Consider the following 17,053-nt stretch of genomic DNA (forward strand, 5'->3'; position numbering starts at 1 on the left):
ATCCACGTCAGCTCCAAGTACTCACCTGCAATTACTGAAATTTAAATCCTCCGCCATTTAAAAGAAAGGGTGACAGCAAACAAAGACGAAATAAACAGAATTCAAGGATTCAATTCAGCCACAGTTGGTCCCAGCATTATAGCATCAACAATCTAATTGCATTGAAGGACTGCAATTAATGTAAAATAAGTATGCAGAAACATGTTCTATGGTTCTAAGTGCAATGCATCACATTAAGGCCTGCACCTGACATTTCCTCATCCTCTCTAAAAACACCCATTTGTCAAACTTCTTATTTTAACTGTATCACTGTTGTTGCATTTCCTTGGTTTTGAAAGTCACTGAACTGTTTCCATTCCGTGCACACACTGCAAGACATGGAATCATTCCAATGGCTAGTTGAACATCAATTGCATGGCTTCGAAGTATTTTTTTAAAAATCCGTAATGTTTAAAAAGGTACCAAACACTTACGTTTAAAGCAGTAGGCATCAAATCTGCTATCAGGGAGAGGGAAGCCTGTCTGGTTCTCAAAACGATACAGGGTTCTCACCCCAAGTAAACCACCTCCACACTGGGCCCTGGCCACAGTCACAGGGTGGCGAACGCTGGCATCCGACAGCCACCCGTAATCACACTGGTCGAAGCCGCTCCTCCACGCCGCCTGGAGCTCCCCCACTGTCGCCAGGCGGGCATCTTGGTTCTCACACCCTTCTCCAGCTTCCTCAAAGGTGAATTTATTGGGAGCAGTGATGTGGAACACATCACCTGCAATCAGAAGAGGAAAAAGGGTCTAAATTTTACTATTCAGTCCATTTCTGTTTATGGGAGATGGGGAAAAGCACGTAATTCTTTTTTTCATGGCAAGGTAGCAGCTTCTATACTTTAAAGCAGAAAACTCAATGTTACCGCATTTTGTTATTATTAGTGTATGATAAGAAATAACACAATAAAAAAAGAGAACACATGCCAGAAAAGTTTCATTTTATATACATATATTCCCATAGGCCATAGAAGCAGTCATTTGATAATAAAGTTACAATCAGTTCTTTAAAATGAACAATCTTTTCCAAATTATTCTTTGGTTTACCAGCCAGGAAACGGGTTTTCTCTTGAATGAAAAAGGTTGTGATGTACTTATTAACATTGCATGTTGGAAAGAGAAAGTTGCATTGAAATGTCACTGAGGTTATTTTTCTTTGTCTACCCTAAAATCAAATAGTAATTCTCTGACTCTCTCATCTATCTCTACCATCAAAATGGATTAACTCCCATCAAAGCAAACAACAAAACAAGAAGACCTCCAGGGTCTGAAGAGGGGGACGGGAAAGAGGCAGAATGGAATGCTGTTTCCTGCCTTCCTGTCCTAGGCACAAGGCTGCCTTGATAGTTATGCAGGTCATGGCCTGCACTTGGGCAGGGCTGAGAGTGTATGGGGGCCAGTACCCCATTCAACCAGCCAAAGGTACCAAAGCCTCCCTGGAGGAAGGGGCACGCTTTTTCTGCTTGCTCTGCCCAGGGTGGATACCTTTTGCAATCTGTCTGCCCAGAAGGAGCGCCCTTTGCGGTTCTCACAAAGTTACTGTATGTGCTAGCAGGGGCTCTAACTAGGTTGCAGAGACTCTTACATTGCTTATTGATGAACAAAGAAAGGCAGAACATTTACTTTGTTCATCACCAGGCTCAATTAGACCCAATTAGTATGTTCATTATCACTTAACATGTCACAATAAAGTATTCTGGAAATGCCAGAGAGTTTGTTAAATTGGAATTTTACTTGGGTAACTAACATAATAACTTGCTGAAATAAATGCAATGTGAATTAAATGATGCTTTTCACACATGAGCACATAAGTGGCTAAAGGAGACAGAATTAGAGAATACCTAAGCAAATATAGCAGGCAAGGGGAGGAGTATAAAATGAGGTAGAGAGGAAGCTAACATACTGATAGGCCATTATTACAGCAGCTGTGGGTCCTGTTTCTGTCTCACTGAGGCCACTCTGATTCTATGAGACATTAGACAGCTGGGATGCAGAGCTCTCATGATTTGGATCTTCACCTAACTAACTCCATATGTAACAAGGGATTGTTTAAAATGAGTAGAGCCATTTCTCTCTGTGCGTGTGTCCTAGCTTTATAACACAAGAAAAATCAGTCAGGGGAAAAAGGCCAAATCACCCATATCAGCTCTTCTCACTGCAAATCTAAAAATGCTACCAACGAAACTAGGCCAAATCCCAATAAGAGCTATTTGAAGAAGAGAAAGAAAAATGACTTTTACCTGACTGAAAAAAGCAAGGTAGAGGTGAGAATGGGTTTTTGTCCTTAATTATCTAGGCTGGCAAAGGACAGTAATCTCACATCCAAAAATATACTATAAGAACAAAGATTCCCCCTCCCCATTCCTAGAATGTCTCCCTTCCCGCTAAGTTTGAAAAGCTTAAGGGTCACAGGACCAGTTGCATAATATGTACTTAATAATTTGTTAAATGAATGGCATTTCAAGTTCTTGTTCAGAAACAAGGGGTCCTTTTTCTTCCATCCTTCCCAAGCAGCACATTAAAGAGCACTAACTCTGCTGCAGACCTTTGGGTAGCTGCTGTCTGGGACAGGAGATTCACTCACCTATGGATTTGGCTCAAAGCAACCTGGGGAAAGGCAGACAAGAGAGACTGCATCACCCCAAGCAGCCTCAGCAGCCCTGTTCACCTCAGCATTACACTTGCATTTGGTCTGAAAGGAATGTAAGTGTGAAAGAGGGCAGCAGGCCAGCACACTTCCTTCCAAGGTGGAACACTTGGATTTGTTATTACAGCTGGAATATCAGTTTTGTTGCCTTCATTTTCTGCATTGTGAGGTACTTCTACAATGAGGCAAGAGTACTGTTCCTTTTCAGTAACAGGAGTGATCAGCCAACCAGAGAAGGACAGAGAAATATAATTAACTGAATAAAACTCTGCTTCTCCAAACAGCAATTTTAGTCCACATGATGGAAGAAATCAACTTCTCCAAACACAGCCATACCAAAGGGCCAATGAAGAGAAATGACGGCATGATTTTCTGAGTAACTGCTTTCCCTATTTTAAATAGCAAACATGTTTGGGGTATTAAAGGAAAGAAAGGCTTTAGTAGGTGCTGGCAGGTTAAAAAGAGAGTACCCTTATTATTAAATCAATAAAGAACTACTTATAGAACTTTTCATACAAAAACTCTTGTTAAATCTGACTTTATATCAAAACAGTGATTTAATTCACTTGTTTGGAGGATACAACTTCCATCTATCCAATCTCCAAAAAATAATGATTTTACTTATTTAACTAAATTCTGTTATCCCAAAGCCTCCTATTTTCCTTTTCATTTATATGTAAAATTTTATCAAACACTGCAAATAAAATTTTAAAAGCTTATTGAAAGAGATATCACCATTGGGTTTCATGTAACTCAGATGAAAAAGGAAGATTTAACTGCCATTAATTGAGTTTACCCTAAGGTGAGAATCAAACCAATTCATCTCTAAAGATAATGTGTGGCCTGTCATCATATATGTCATAATTGTTGTTTCATTTCAAAATAATGAGAAAAGGAAAAGAAAAACATTTACTTTAACTCTGTTCCAAAAAAAAAAGTCTAAGCCTTCCTAAATCATAACTGTTTAACATAAACATTACCTTGTCCACTTCAAAAATCTAATGATATAGTGAAGCATCCACACTATGGAATTCTCTTACTGAGTCTTAAAGCTTTTAGAATTGACACTCAATCTCTACCGAAAGCAATAAGTTGAATATCTAAACTTTGTCCTTCCTATGTTTCAACCTCAAATTATTAAAGCCAGACATCTACTTTTCTCAAATATGCCAGAATATCCTGGCATCAGTTTCATACTAAAACCAAAACCAGAAAGAAAAAAAAAAGTGAATTAATAGGTAATATACAGATAGCAATAACTGAACTAATTCATATTACTGTGTCCTTGATTTCTAAGACATCTATTTTTACATTTTATTGACAAAACTAAAATAACTTCCTGTCAAGTACTTTTTGATTCATTAGTTGCCTGGTTTTAAATAGATAATCCTTTGACATTATATATTTTTTATCTAACATAATACAAATGTAAGGAGATCTGCTGTTTAAATCAGAATTAACCTGTTAAAAGCTTATTGTTGAAGATGTGGATTGGAAAGGTTATTAACTTATGGTCCAAGTTCTAAGAATATAATTTCCAAAAATGTCTTCAACAGTTTTCTGGTGATCCTTGAGACATGAGTAGGTATTCCAAAGAAAAGAGGTTTCGTGGACATTGGCATTTAGGAAACAAATACAAGTCATCTGACAGGTCTTCGTTTCTGTAAGGCTTCTCAGAGTAGTTAATATTATAGTATTTATTTGGGAGTCCCCACAAAGAACTTAGGATTTTTAAGCCATTTGACCAGAGTAATCTCCTTTTCTCATAGAAGACTAATTAACAGTCCATGGATCTGTTTCATGGAATAGTTTGGAAAACACTGCTCTAGAGACATGTATGTTTCAATCAGGAAAAGGAATCTCAATTGAGCCATAACAAAGATAACTTAGTATTAAGTTTCTGGTAGCCTATGTGTTAACCTGCTCGAAATAGAAGCAGACTGCGTAGACCAGGTAATCAGACAGAATCAAAGCAGGAGCCAAAAAACAAAGCAAAGGGCATATGAAGTCCATTGCCTCCCAAGGGTGTATCAGAGACTGCAAGGGAGCAAAGGAATCTGGCGCAGAGCAGGGACCTTGATAAAGTGTCCAAGACCATATTTAAGCTGAACACAGAAGTGTCTCATTTCTTAAAAGAAGCTCTTGCAAAAAGTCAAGCAAGGTAGAGCAGAAAAAAGTAGCAGTCTTCCTCCTTAGTCACTAACTGTAGGCGCAAGTCTTTCAATCCCATATCCCATAGAAAAATGCAGGTTTTAGGCTAAACACTGTCCACTTTTACACTGAGAAGAGCAGTCAAGATGTTAAGATTTTCAAAGATTTTATTGATCTACTCTCAGTTTTAAAATCTATAGTCAGGAATTATTTATAGGTCAAATTATATGTTCTAAACTCTAATATCAGTCATTCATAGCATTAATGACATTAGACAGAAATTAAGTCTGGCCCAGTAACAGGAATGTAAGCCTAGGCTTGGTCCAAAAATGAATGATCATATGAGGAAATACCAAGAGATAAAATCTAAAGTCCAGAGGCAAAGCCAAACCAGGAACCAAAGGAACAGAGAGAGAGAAAGCAAACATGGGAAATCAAGCAAAGCAACTCAGTGCATTTGCTTAGCTTCTCTCTCTCCAACAGGACTTCATTAGTCAGGTTGTATAAGTTCCTACCCCAAGGGTATCTTAAAGGCACCTTTTGGCCTCTGATGTAAGTAATAAAAGTTCCTTCTGAATTTTATCACAGTATCACCTTACGAGTGAGAAGAGAGAGCAAAGCCTTCCTTGAGAGAGAAAACACCTATTATTAGCGTCGGACAAGGCCGTGTTCTAGCTCTACTCTTGAATACTGTGACTGAACAATTGAATGTATTTTAGCTTTACTGGATATATGCCTTCCTGGAAGACAAGCATCACTTTTATAAGTTAACAAGGAGTCTACTATTCAGTTCCAGAAGCTGCCTCATCAAAACAGTTACATCTATAGGACATTTATTATCAAATTTGTAACAAGAATACAGATTTGAAACATGTTTCTAAATGTTATCTATCTATGAGATAATTGTATCTCTCATAGATTATTATAGATAATAAATAATTATCTATGATATAATATAATTAAATAATAAAAATTATCTATCACTTTTTCGCTGATTAAGGAAAGCAAATAAAATGTCAGGAAAGAAATACACAAAGTATCCTTTATACACAAAACAATGCATGACTTAAGGTAAAATGCCAAGTTAAGTTGTTGTAAGTAAGAATTTACTGACATGTATACACATATATTTGCATTAGTACACACATAAACTATAATGCAGAACAGAGGATTTCACACACAGGATAATTTGCATGTTCATATGGAAAACATATATAACCTCTAATTTTCCAAAATTTCAAGTTAAATGATCTGGCTTTGAATTATTCCTGTTATTCCAACTTTCCAGGGATGTCCTAGAAGAAACTGGAAGACATTGCTGATGAGACTTTAATATGTGGTGACATTCTACAAACTAAATTTGTCTTAATCATAGGAATTAACATCATCAGAAATATTAAGAAAAAAATACTTAAATTTGACAAGTAACTGCTAAAACACTCCCTGGAAAGTGGACCATGCATGTTATTTTTCCACACTTCTGATTGCTAAATGGAAAAGCTATTTCTTAGCAGACTTTAGAATGACACATACTAAAATGGCAAGCAATGATGAAAACAAATCAAAACATTAAGATGACCTACACTGTTCAAAAGCTAGACTTTACACTCAGGAGTAGCTCAGAAAAATTATGCAAGAGCCTGGGTCCAGAGCAAAGCTAAGATAGGATATTTTTCTTCCACTGAAAATTCCCTGAGATCACCAAGGTGAAACAGGGAATTGGCATCAGCAGATCACAGATAATTATTCAATTCTTTCCTGGACTGCAGCTGATGGGCCGCTGCCTGTGGTAGTCAAAGCTGATATATCACCACAATTATCTAGATGCGTCTATTTTCTGGGTAGTGTGATCAACGTTTATACTTATTCTGTTTATTTGTGCTCATTACCTTTCTATCCTGAACTGTCTGGTCTGAAAATCAATTCTTATAAACTAATCATGAGTCCCTTTGCCCATTTGAGAACAGAACTTCCTGATTTTTTGTTCACTGTAAGGAAGTTCAAGATTTGTGATTGTTACTACATTTCATTGCAATGTGGGTCAAAATGGTATATGAGTAATAAATGTGTGCAAAAGTAGATGTGGTGTGTGAACTGGAAACAGTCACATGAAATGCCCATAGGATAAAACTACTTAGAATATATGGCAAGTATTATGGTGATAAAGACAATTCAACATAATTATTACTAGGTTTAAAGTTTTGGACTTTTATTTTTTTTCAAAGGAAGCTTCTTTTTCTCTTTTCTCTCTATCTTTCTCTTTTTTGCCCATGTCTATATATACAAGATCAAAGCAATAAAGACTAATACTCATTATCCGGGATCACAAAATCCATCAGCTGTACATGGTTGGTTAACAGCTAACCTACACTACTATATAATCTCTTGACAGCCAATATTTGTAGGTAATTCAAAAGCATGTCAATTCCCCCTAAGATCTGATCCTTTAACCTGTACAGAAACAAACCTTCTGTTAACAGTGACAAGAAAACTTCTGGGGCTGCCAAGGTAACTTCATCCAATTCTAGTGTTAGGCTGGCAATGTTTCTCATTTGAGGGGTAATGAGACTGGAAAGCCAGGTCAGCACCTTTCAAATTTCTCACTTGTTTTAGGCTGAAGTAGATGCATAATGTGGCTTAAAGCATAGACACTTTTGAAAATTTTAACCTCTAATTAATTTTAGAGAATTGTCATCAGTCAGCTGTGATAGTCAGTTAACATTCTCTAAATCAGATCATATTCATGGGAAAGGGAATCCACATATTTGTCAATGTGTTATTACACAAGATCTTATATATGTCATTTGAAAGGTTTAAAGACACAGGAAATCCCACTAAAATTTAAACATATTTTTATGGTTTGCAGGATGTCGGATCTCATTCTTTCCCAATGACAGAGCAGTAAGATTTTAATTAGAGTGAGAAAGAGGTTCTAAAACATTTCTGGATGTCTGAGTCTTCAAAATATATGAGATTGAGTGTGTTATTTGGTTTGACAGGCTCAGTATGGCTGCAGGTCAACACAGGAGAATCAGCCTAGTTTTTTTTTTTTTACTTTACACAGCTGAATTAAATGGCCACTGTATTTCCAAAGAAGCTCTTCTGATTTAGAATTCCAGAAATTGATATCAAAACCTTAAAGCAAATGACTGCCACATGCTTCAAGGGTTTTATGTCAAGACATTTCTACTTTCTACTTATTTAAGGTGACATTATAAAATAAAAGGGACTGTATATAGAAAATCCTAAGGATTCCATTAAAAAAACTATTAGAACTAATAAGCAATCTCAGCAAGGTTGTAGGATACAGTATATAAGACCAATATACAAAAATCAATTATACTGGGCTTCCCTGGTGGCGCAGTGGTTGAGAGTCCGCCTGCCGATGCAGGGGACATGGGTTCGTGCCCCGGTCTGGGAAGATCCCACATGCCGCGGAGCGGCTGGGCCCGTGAGCCATGGCTGCTGGGCCTGCGCGTCTGGAGTCTGTGCTCCGCAACGGGAGAGGCCACAACAGGGAGAGGCCCACGTACCACAAAAAAAAAAAAAAAAAAAAAAAATCAATTATATTTCTATACACTTCCAATGAACAATCAGAAAAAGAAATAAAGAAAATTCCATTTGCATTTGCATCAAAAAGAATAAAATATTTAGGATTAAATTTAATAAAATTACAGCAAAACTTATACTTTGAAAGCTATAAAAGCTATAAAACATTGTTGAAAGTAAAGAATCTAAAAAAAAGATGGAAAAAAAATCACATGTTTATGGATCAGAAGACTTAATATTGTTAAGATGAAAATACACCTCAAATTGCTTCTTTGTAGAAATTGACAAGCTGATCTTAAAAATCATATGGGAACTCAAGAGGCCCAGAAGTAAAACAATTTTGAAAAAGAAGAACACAGTTGTTCTTTTTCAGAAAGAACAGAAAATTCTGTTCTGTTCAGAAAATATGTTCTCATATTTTCCAATTTCAAAATTTACTACAAAGCAATAGTATTCAACACAATGTGGCACTGACATAAGTATAGACATATAGATCAATGAAAGTCCAGAAAAAAAACCATATATCTATGATCAACTGATTTTCAACAGGGTGCCAAGGCCCTTAAATGAGGAAAGAATAGTCTTTTTAACAAATATTTCTGGAATAACTGAATATCCACATATCAAAGAATGGATTTGGACTCTAACCTTACGCCATATACAAAAAATAACTCAAAATAGATAAAAATAAAACGACAATTCTTAGAAGCAAACACAGAAGTAAGTCTTCATGACTTGAGATTTGGTAATGTGTTCTTAGATATGGCACCAAAGGCACAAACTATCAAAGAAAAAGTAGATATTGGACTTCATCAAAATTAAAAACTTTGTGTGTCAAAGGATCCCACTAAAAAACTAAAAATGCAGATCGGCAAATGGGAGAAAATATTTACAAATCATGTATCTGAATAGGCTGTCTTGAATCTAGAGTATACAAAGAACTCTTACAACTCAATAACAAAAAGACAAATACCCAGTTTAAAATGGGCAAAGGTTCTGAATAGGTATTTCTCCAAGAAAATAGGTAAACGGCCAATAGTCATAAAGGAGAAGTTGCTCAACATAATTAGCTATCAGGGAAATACAAATCAAAACCACAATGAGATAGCATTGTACACACATTAGCATGGTTATGATCAAAAAGTCAGGTGAAAACAAATGTTGGCAAGAATGAAAGAATCAGGGGCTTCCCTGGTGGCGCAGTGGTTGAGAGTCCGCCTGCCGATGCAGGGGACACGGGTTCGTGCCCCAGTCTGGGAAGATCCCACATGCCGCGGAGCGGCTGGGCCCGTGAGCCATGGCCGCTGAGCCTGTGCGTCCGGAGCCTGTGCTCCGCAACAGGAGAGGCCACAACAGTGAGAGGCCCGCGTACCGCAAAAAAAAAAAAAAAAAAAAAAAAAGAATGAAAGAATCAGGACCCTAATGTACTGCTGGTAAGAATTTTAAAACAGTTCCTCAAAAAGTTAAAAATAGAGTTCTCATTTAACCCAGCAATTCCAATCACTGCAATCCAAACAGGAATGCAGTCATTACTCAAATAATGAGTAATGATTTAGGAATTAGGATATTTTTGTGTGAGAAATCAGAGATTTGGGGGAGCTTTAAGAGCAGTTTGCAACCTCTTGGTTTTTAAGACTGCCTGTTGCTCTACTGGGGAATCTTTGGTGGTCCTGAAAAGTTACTACAGTAGAACAGGAAAAAGGGTATAATCCAGTCACTTAACCTCTGTGCCTTAGTTTCCTTATGTGTAAAAATAAAGGTTTTAAATAAATGCCTGTCAAGGTTTTTGTGAGAATTAAGTTAAATGGCAATGCAACCATATAATAAATAGTTTCTTTCCTTACCCTACCTATGGAGCTACCTCACAGTTAATCTATTCAGGTCACCGTACTGAATGAGGACGCATTTTCCATAGGTGCTGCAGGGTGCCATGCCTGGTCACCTTCCTCAGTGGCTCTTAGCTAGACCATTCAAACACTTAAACAAAAACAACTCCAAGTTCAGTTTCAAATCCTTAGCAAGGTGTGTTAATATCTAAAGTCTATTTGGGAACCTACAGCCATAACTGTGATCTATGATTCTGTGAGTTCTACAGAGAATAACTAAAAAGTTTCAGCATCTTCTAGCACCAACCTCAACCAATGTGGAGAGGTTCTATAATCCAAAATCAATATTTGAACCCATCTGCTGAACCAGAGTGTGCAGGAAGCTATTCTAGCTGACACGGGGCTTTTTAACTGAATAAACCAAGTTATCACTAATTCTTAAATAACTCTCATTGGTGAAGTACTCTGTAGATTACATGCTGTAAATTCCATCAAAATTAAGTCAATCTGAGCATCCACAGGCAGGAAATCACACAGTTTCCAGATCTGATATATTTGATTTTGATCCTATCAAAGACTCTAAAGAAGCTGGAACTAAGCCTTGCTCTAAGACCTGTTTAATGACATTCAGCCTTTTAACTAAAATTTTAGCTTTTCATATCTAAAGCAGCTCATTAAGAGAAAAACGAAAGGTTGTTTTTGGTTCTAGGTCAGACACAAGCATGACGTGGAGGCATTAGACAAGTCATAGAGGTGACAGAGCTATCCTGGATTTTGACATGAGGAAGCAGTAGAAAAATAAACCTGTAATTTGTGAATAGGGACAAAGGAACCGATGCCAGAGAGGACAATTGGCTGGGAAGGCAAGAAAGGGCCATGACTGTGAGAGGCTGGAAAGGAGAAAAGAGTGTCTCTAGGAAGGAATTATTTCTAAGAGACACCACAGAAAAGAGTGAGAGAAGAAATTCAAAGAGAAAAAACTAGTATCATGGTGATCCAATTAAAAAAAAAAAGATCTTTAGTAAGTTGGTGGACGAAGCTTGGCATTTTTTTCAAGCACTGTAGAAATGGTAGCATGGTGGAGACAGCCTCTGAAAGAGACAAAGTCTCGAGAAATACTGCAATTACCACCAAGTAGTTCTTGAATAACTATGATGTGTCTATTACTGGAATAGGTTCTTCATTGTCATTGGGAAAGTTACAGAAGATGACTATGGCTTTAGCTCTATTAGGAGCTTACAGAAGTTTTTCAGAAATAAAAATAACAGTTAATAGTTTGTGTCTGATGAACATAAAGCAACCAGAGAAGAATTAAACACCAGATATGTGGAACTAACTCTAAGAAAAGTGGGAGTTCAGAATCAGGAAATGTCAGTGTGAGCTGGAAGAGGCAAAGACGGGCTCTTGGAGGCAGTCTGTTCATAGGCAGAGGGAAGAGTAGAATGCTGGAAAGGTGAGAGGCTTGTGTTTTCAGAGAGGATCAAAGCAGGACTGCTGGCAGGAGGTAGCAGAGGGTCCGTGGATGACTGGTGCACATATGTGGCATCATATTGGAGAGAGGGAAACACAGCTGAATAGGTTACTCCCAAACCAGGATTGAGGGGCTTTGCAGGTCAGGCAGAGTTAGCCTGAGGAGGAAGGCAACAGGAAATTCACACTACACAACGCTGAGCAGGGGAATGATAATGGCCATGGTGTTTATGTGCTTTGATGGTCATAAAACAGGTCCCCTGAAGAACTGTTAAAGGCTTGGGGATTATTTGTGAGATAAAACAGAAAACCAGAGATGAGACACACAAATGATTCACAGGGACGTCCCTGGTGGCACAGTGGTTAAGAATCTGCATGCCAATGCAGGGGACACAGGTTCGAGCCCTGGTCCAGGAAGATCCCACATGCCGCGGAGCAACTAAGCCTGTGTGTCACAATTACTGAGCCTGTGCTCTAGAGCCCCAGAGCCACAACTACTGAGCCCGTGCGCCACAACTACTGAAGCCCGTGCGCCTAGAGCCCATGCTCCACAACAAAAGAGGCCACTGCGATGAGAAGCCTGCGCACCGCAAAGACGAGTAGCCCCGCTTGCCCCAACTAGAGAAAAGCCCTTGTGTGGCAACGAAGACCCAATGCAGCCAAAAATAATAATAATAATAAATAAGTAAATTTATTTTAAAAATGATTCACAAAATAAAACTGTGGGTATAGAATTCAGAAGAGAGTTCAGGGCTAGACATGCAAAACTAAAAATTATCATTTTTCATTTTTTTTGTTTGTTTGGTGTCTCTTGGTGCCCTGTTCATCCCACAAGGCATTTGACTTATTTACATACAAAAGAGCAAAAGTGAAATTAAATGAACCAGTAAGGACATTGGAGCAATGAAAAACTGGGAAGTAGAATTGTGATGAAGCCCGGAGATGTGTAAAGTTATCCAAAGTGCAAGTGTAAAGCCATGTGAGTAGAGTTGGCACTGAGTTTGGAGGTTAATTTATTAATTCACTCATTTTATTCAACTCCATCTATGGAGCACCTACTATGTGCCAAGGACATAGTGGGGATACACATGATTCCTTCCCTCCCAGAATCCATGGTCTAGTAGGAGAGATGGAGGAATAAGCAGACATTTGCAGGAGGGTGATTATAGTCACACATTCAAAGATTGGAGATGGTAAAGGTGAGAGAGACCAACTGGGACTTAGGAACGGGATATGGGATCAGTGTGAGAGCCCATAATACAGACACATCCAAGTGCTGGGAAGCTTGTGTGAAGGTCAGGGAATTGGAATGGTAGGGTGGTAGTTGTTCCAGGTGAAAGAAAAGCCAAAGGGTAGGGCTAACATGGAAAATATAGGCCAGAGAAGGAGAGGCGATAGGTTCCCAAGGTTGCCCACATCAGGGCGTCTTGCTACTCTGCTGACACAAATTTCAGCCAGTGCTTGAATTCCTATTTATACTTATTCTTTTATCTTTTTCTTCCAGCTGTTATGTGATAAAATAAAAAAGTTCAAATTCTGTTGTTTTGGTATAAATACTCCAACTAAAGTTATGCTACATTACACATTACAAGTTTTCAGTTATCAAATATGTGGAACAATTATCCCAAGTAAATACACAACTGTATGAAATACAGTTGGGTTACACTGGAGGAGAGACTGGTTTGACCAATACCAGTTGCCCTAGAAGTGGCGATGTTTATGGAGGTGTTCCTGTATGACTAATAAATCCTTCTCATTGTGGTGTACGCATACATCCTCAGAATGACTCTTCTGACAGAGGTCAATTTTCCCTGAACACTAGTTTTGATCCTCTGAACAGATTTTGGGAAACCAGCTCTCAGTGGGTACAATGTGGCTAGGAATCCTTGGTAGGGCTTTTACCACCAAGACCTGTCAAAAGTATCTCACACAGAATTTGTACAGGGCAAGGAATTTCTGGAACTTCTGCAGAAGCAGAAAGTCCTCTGGCCTTCAAAGAAGTTAGGGATTCTGCAGCCTTAGAGACTGGGGTTTCAGTAGCTCTCTCAGGATAAGACTGAAGAAGAGACATGCAGAGGGTCCCCTAGGTGCTCCTTCCAGGAGCATTGTAAATACTTAAGCCTGTCTTTCCATCAAGGAGTCTGGCTTGTGATGCTTATTCATATTGGGATCAAATTGGCCATGGATTTATACTTGAAAACCACATTTCAATTATATTTGGTAAAGATCTTTTAGGTAATTAGAAGTTATGTATACTTTTTCAAAAACTATCTCTGGTTTAGTTCCAGCATTACCAGTGTTCCTGAAATTTTTATAACTATCACTCTAATAGATATTATTCCAAAGGAGAACCACAGTGATAAAACAAATTCCACCTAGTGAATTTGAATACAAATTTCCATCTTACTGAGATAGCAATAACAAATTTATTTCCTAGAACCAGAATCCCACCAACCATCTCCTATTCTATGAAAAAAGGTAACTAAATTTAAAATAAAATTAAATTTAAAGGAAGGAGCTAAGCTATATCTATCTATCTATATCTCATAGCATGGATTTTACATATCTTTTCCCTTTGTCCTTGTAAAAAATGGAAATTGTTAGTATCAAAGTTATGGTTTAGAAAACACATTTATCAGTCTTAAATAATAGTTATAATAAGAATGTTAAGATGCTAGAGAACCACACTTAGCAGCTTTCTTGCAAGCAGGCCATCCTATTCAAATTTAGGGCATTAGGCAAATATAAGCTGCTTATTTTCTAGCTTTCAGTCTCTGAGGTTGTTTTTTCAATTCATAGAATCATAGAATTTTAATGTTGGAAGGGACTATGGAAGTTATCTAGTCCTACTTCCTTATTTTACACATAAGAAAATTGAGATCATTTTTTCCTGTGGAGCCAGCCAAAATTAAAAGTATAACTCAATGTAATACTTCTATTTATATATTTAGGCTTCTAAGATACCTGTTGCTACAAATGAAATTCCACTTCAAAAGTCACAGAAATTTCTATTCTTATAATAAAACTGCATTGTGTCCTTAGATTACATCACCACAAGAGAACTCAAACTTGTCTCTAAGAATCTAACTCATGCTAAGTGAGAAATGATAGTGCCAGAATCAATCAGACTCTAAGCATCTCTAAAGCGAGGCTTATATCTTACTCGGCTTCAGCGTCCTAAGTACGAGCAGAGTACCTATCACACAGTAGGTGTTTTCTTTTAATGTGTTCATTGGTTGAATGAATGAATGATTGCTCTAAATATTAGTGTAGCAAAGTGAACACAAGGAGAAGCAAACCATGAAAATCCTTCCTGGGCTAGTTTGCCTTACTCAGCTGCACTTCGGGGTGTTTATCAGCACTTGGATTCACAGTGGTTTGTCATCACAGGATTTTACCTGAAGTTCTTACAAGAATAGGTACCACCCTTACAGGTTTCTATTCTTAATACTCTAAAAGTGTATTGGAAACAGTCCAATGGCAGCATGACTGAAAGCAAACCTGCCATTAACTAAAGACATTTCAAACCTACATAACCATTTACACAGCCCTCGTTCTCTTTCCACTTTAATTTAAGCTTATTTCACCACAGAATCATACGGTTATTTAAACTAAATGTTGCTGTTTGGAATCCAAACAAGCATGAAGACTTGCTCTATCCCCACGTGCTCCCAGTCTTTCCTCAATTTTCTTAGGTCAAATGAAGCTATAGAAATTTGAACATCTTACCATCTATATGGTCCACGTAACAATACACATCATAAGTTTCATGCGTAGCACGGAGTCCATAGGTCCTGACTCCTTCCTTCCCCATCATATCTCCATAACAGCCTTCTCGGGGAGCCCGGATGGGATACCTGGGGAAATAAAGGACTAGTAGGTAGCACTTTATTCTCACTCCAAATAGATGAATTAAAGCTGGTGGCCCCCAGACCGCTCACCTAACGCTCTGATCAGCCAGCCAGCCTGCGTCACATTGCTCAAATCCATCTTCATAGGCTGCATATAGCTGCTCTGGGGTTGCTATGACAGCCCCAACATCCAAACAAGCCTTCTGTGCCATCTCAAAATTCAGAGTGTACCTGCTGGTCGCTGCCCTGTAGTGAAACACAACCCCTGCAAAGATAGCAGCAAACAATTATGGGCAAGTTCAAGTCTCCCACCATACTGTGCAGTTTCTCATTGGAGTAATTCATCAAATTACTTGCTAACTCGGTAATAACATCATGATACTTCTTTATTTTTACTTTATTTTATGTAGCATTATGCAAAATTATGGTGATCTGAGGAGCCCCAGAAATGTTGTTCACTTAGGTGTTCTATTCTGCTCCATTAGAGAGTTTCAAGAATTTTCTGTTCCCATGTAAACAATCTAAAAAAAAAAAAAGATTTAAGTCACTAAATCCCAAATGGTGACTAGTTGTCCTAATTGCAGGTAGTATTCAGGCTATTATGGGAACCTTGGACAATTAAATGGAGTAGGTGCTGCCAGAGATACAAAGAGTTAAGGGGGCCACAAGATCAACTTCTCCTACTTCATGTTTTTACTCAGGGCCAACTCAATAGAAGCACATGGAGCCTTCACCAGCACCACTTCCTACAAACATGAAGCATTGTAATACTTACTTCCAGAGATAATATACTAAAATGGAAAAGATGCTGGACTAGGTATGAGTGAGAAGGCCTGTTCCAATCTCTAATTTGCTCCTTAATCATATATAAGTCTTAATTTCCCCCTTCATAAAGTATAACTAATATTGCTTAGGTTATTTGATTGATAGAAGGTCAAATTAGATAAAGAATTTAAAAATGTTGGATAGGCTGCTGTGATAAATGTTTATCATATTCATAATTTAGGGTCTCCGCTTTGACAGGTAAGATGTATGATTTTTATCCCAAAGGAGGCCTGAAATAAAATTCTCCAGACTCCCATGGGCAGAAGCCAGGCATCCTGATATGTGCCTCAAATTCCACTTCGTTGTATTTTAGGAGTTACATAAACTAGTGGTTCTTTTTTTTTTTTTTTTTTTTGCGGTACGCGGGCCTCTCACTGCTGTGGCCCCTCCCGTTGCGGAGCACAGGCTCCGGATGCGCAGGCTCAGCGGCCATGGCTCACGGGCCCAGCGGCTCCACGGCATATGGATCCTCCCGGACCGGGGCACGAACCCGTATCCCCTGCATCGGCAGGCGGACTCTCAACCACTGCGCCACCAGGGAGGCCCAAACTAGTGGTTCTTGAACTGTGTTTCAGGGCTCAAAGAATTGTCAAAGGCCTGAAGAAAGAGCAGCTGAGGGGGTGGAGCTTTGGTCCTCTTCTCCTACTTTACCAAAAGCATCTCTATTTTTAACTGGAGTAAATATGGTGACT

General features: G+C 38.3%; 1 protein-coding gene across 3 annotated transcripts in view; it reads right to left on the reverse strand.

The window, feature by feature from the left end:
• Positions 1-17,053, reverse strand: part of VCAN (versican) — a 114,710-nt gene that overhangs the window by 71,297 nt on the left and 26,360 nt on the right. For all 3 annotated transcript variants that reach the window (XM_082620306.1, XM_082620308.1, XM_082620307.1), the window contains exons 4-6: positions 15,627-15,801; positions 15,415-15,542; positions 474-767 (exon numbers count right to left, since the gene is read on the reverse strand). In XM_082620306.1, the coding sequence (XP_082476432.1) occupies positions 474-767; positions 15,415-15,542; positions 15,627-15,801 (597 nt within the window). The remainder of the gene's footprint in view (positions 1-473; positions 768-15,414; positions 15,543-15,626; positions 15,802-17,053) is intronic.

Source organism: Mesoplodon mirus (genome assembly GCF_964341445.2).
Source record: "Mesoplodon mirus genome assembly, chromosome: 5".
Lineage (NCBI taxonomy): Eukaryota > Metazoa > Chordata > Mammalia > Artiodactyla > Ziphiidae > Mesoplodon > Mesoplodon mirus.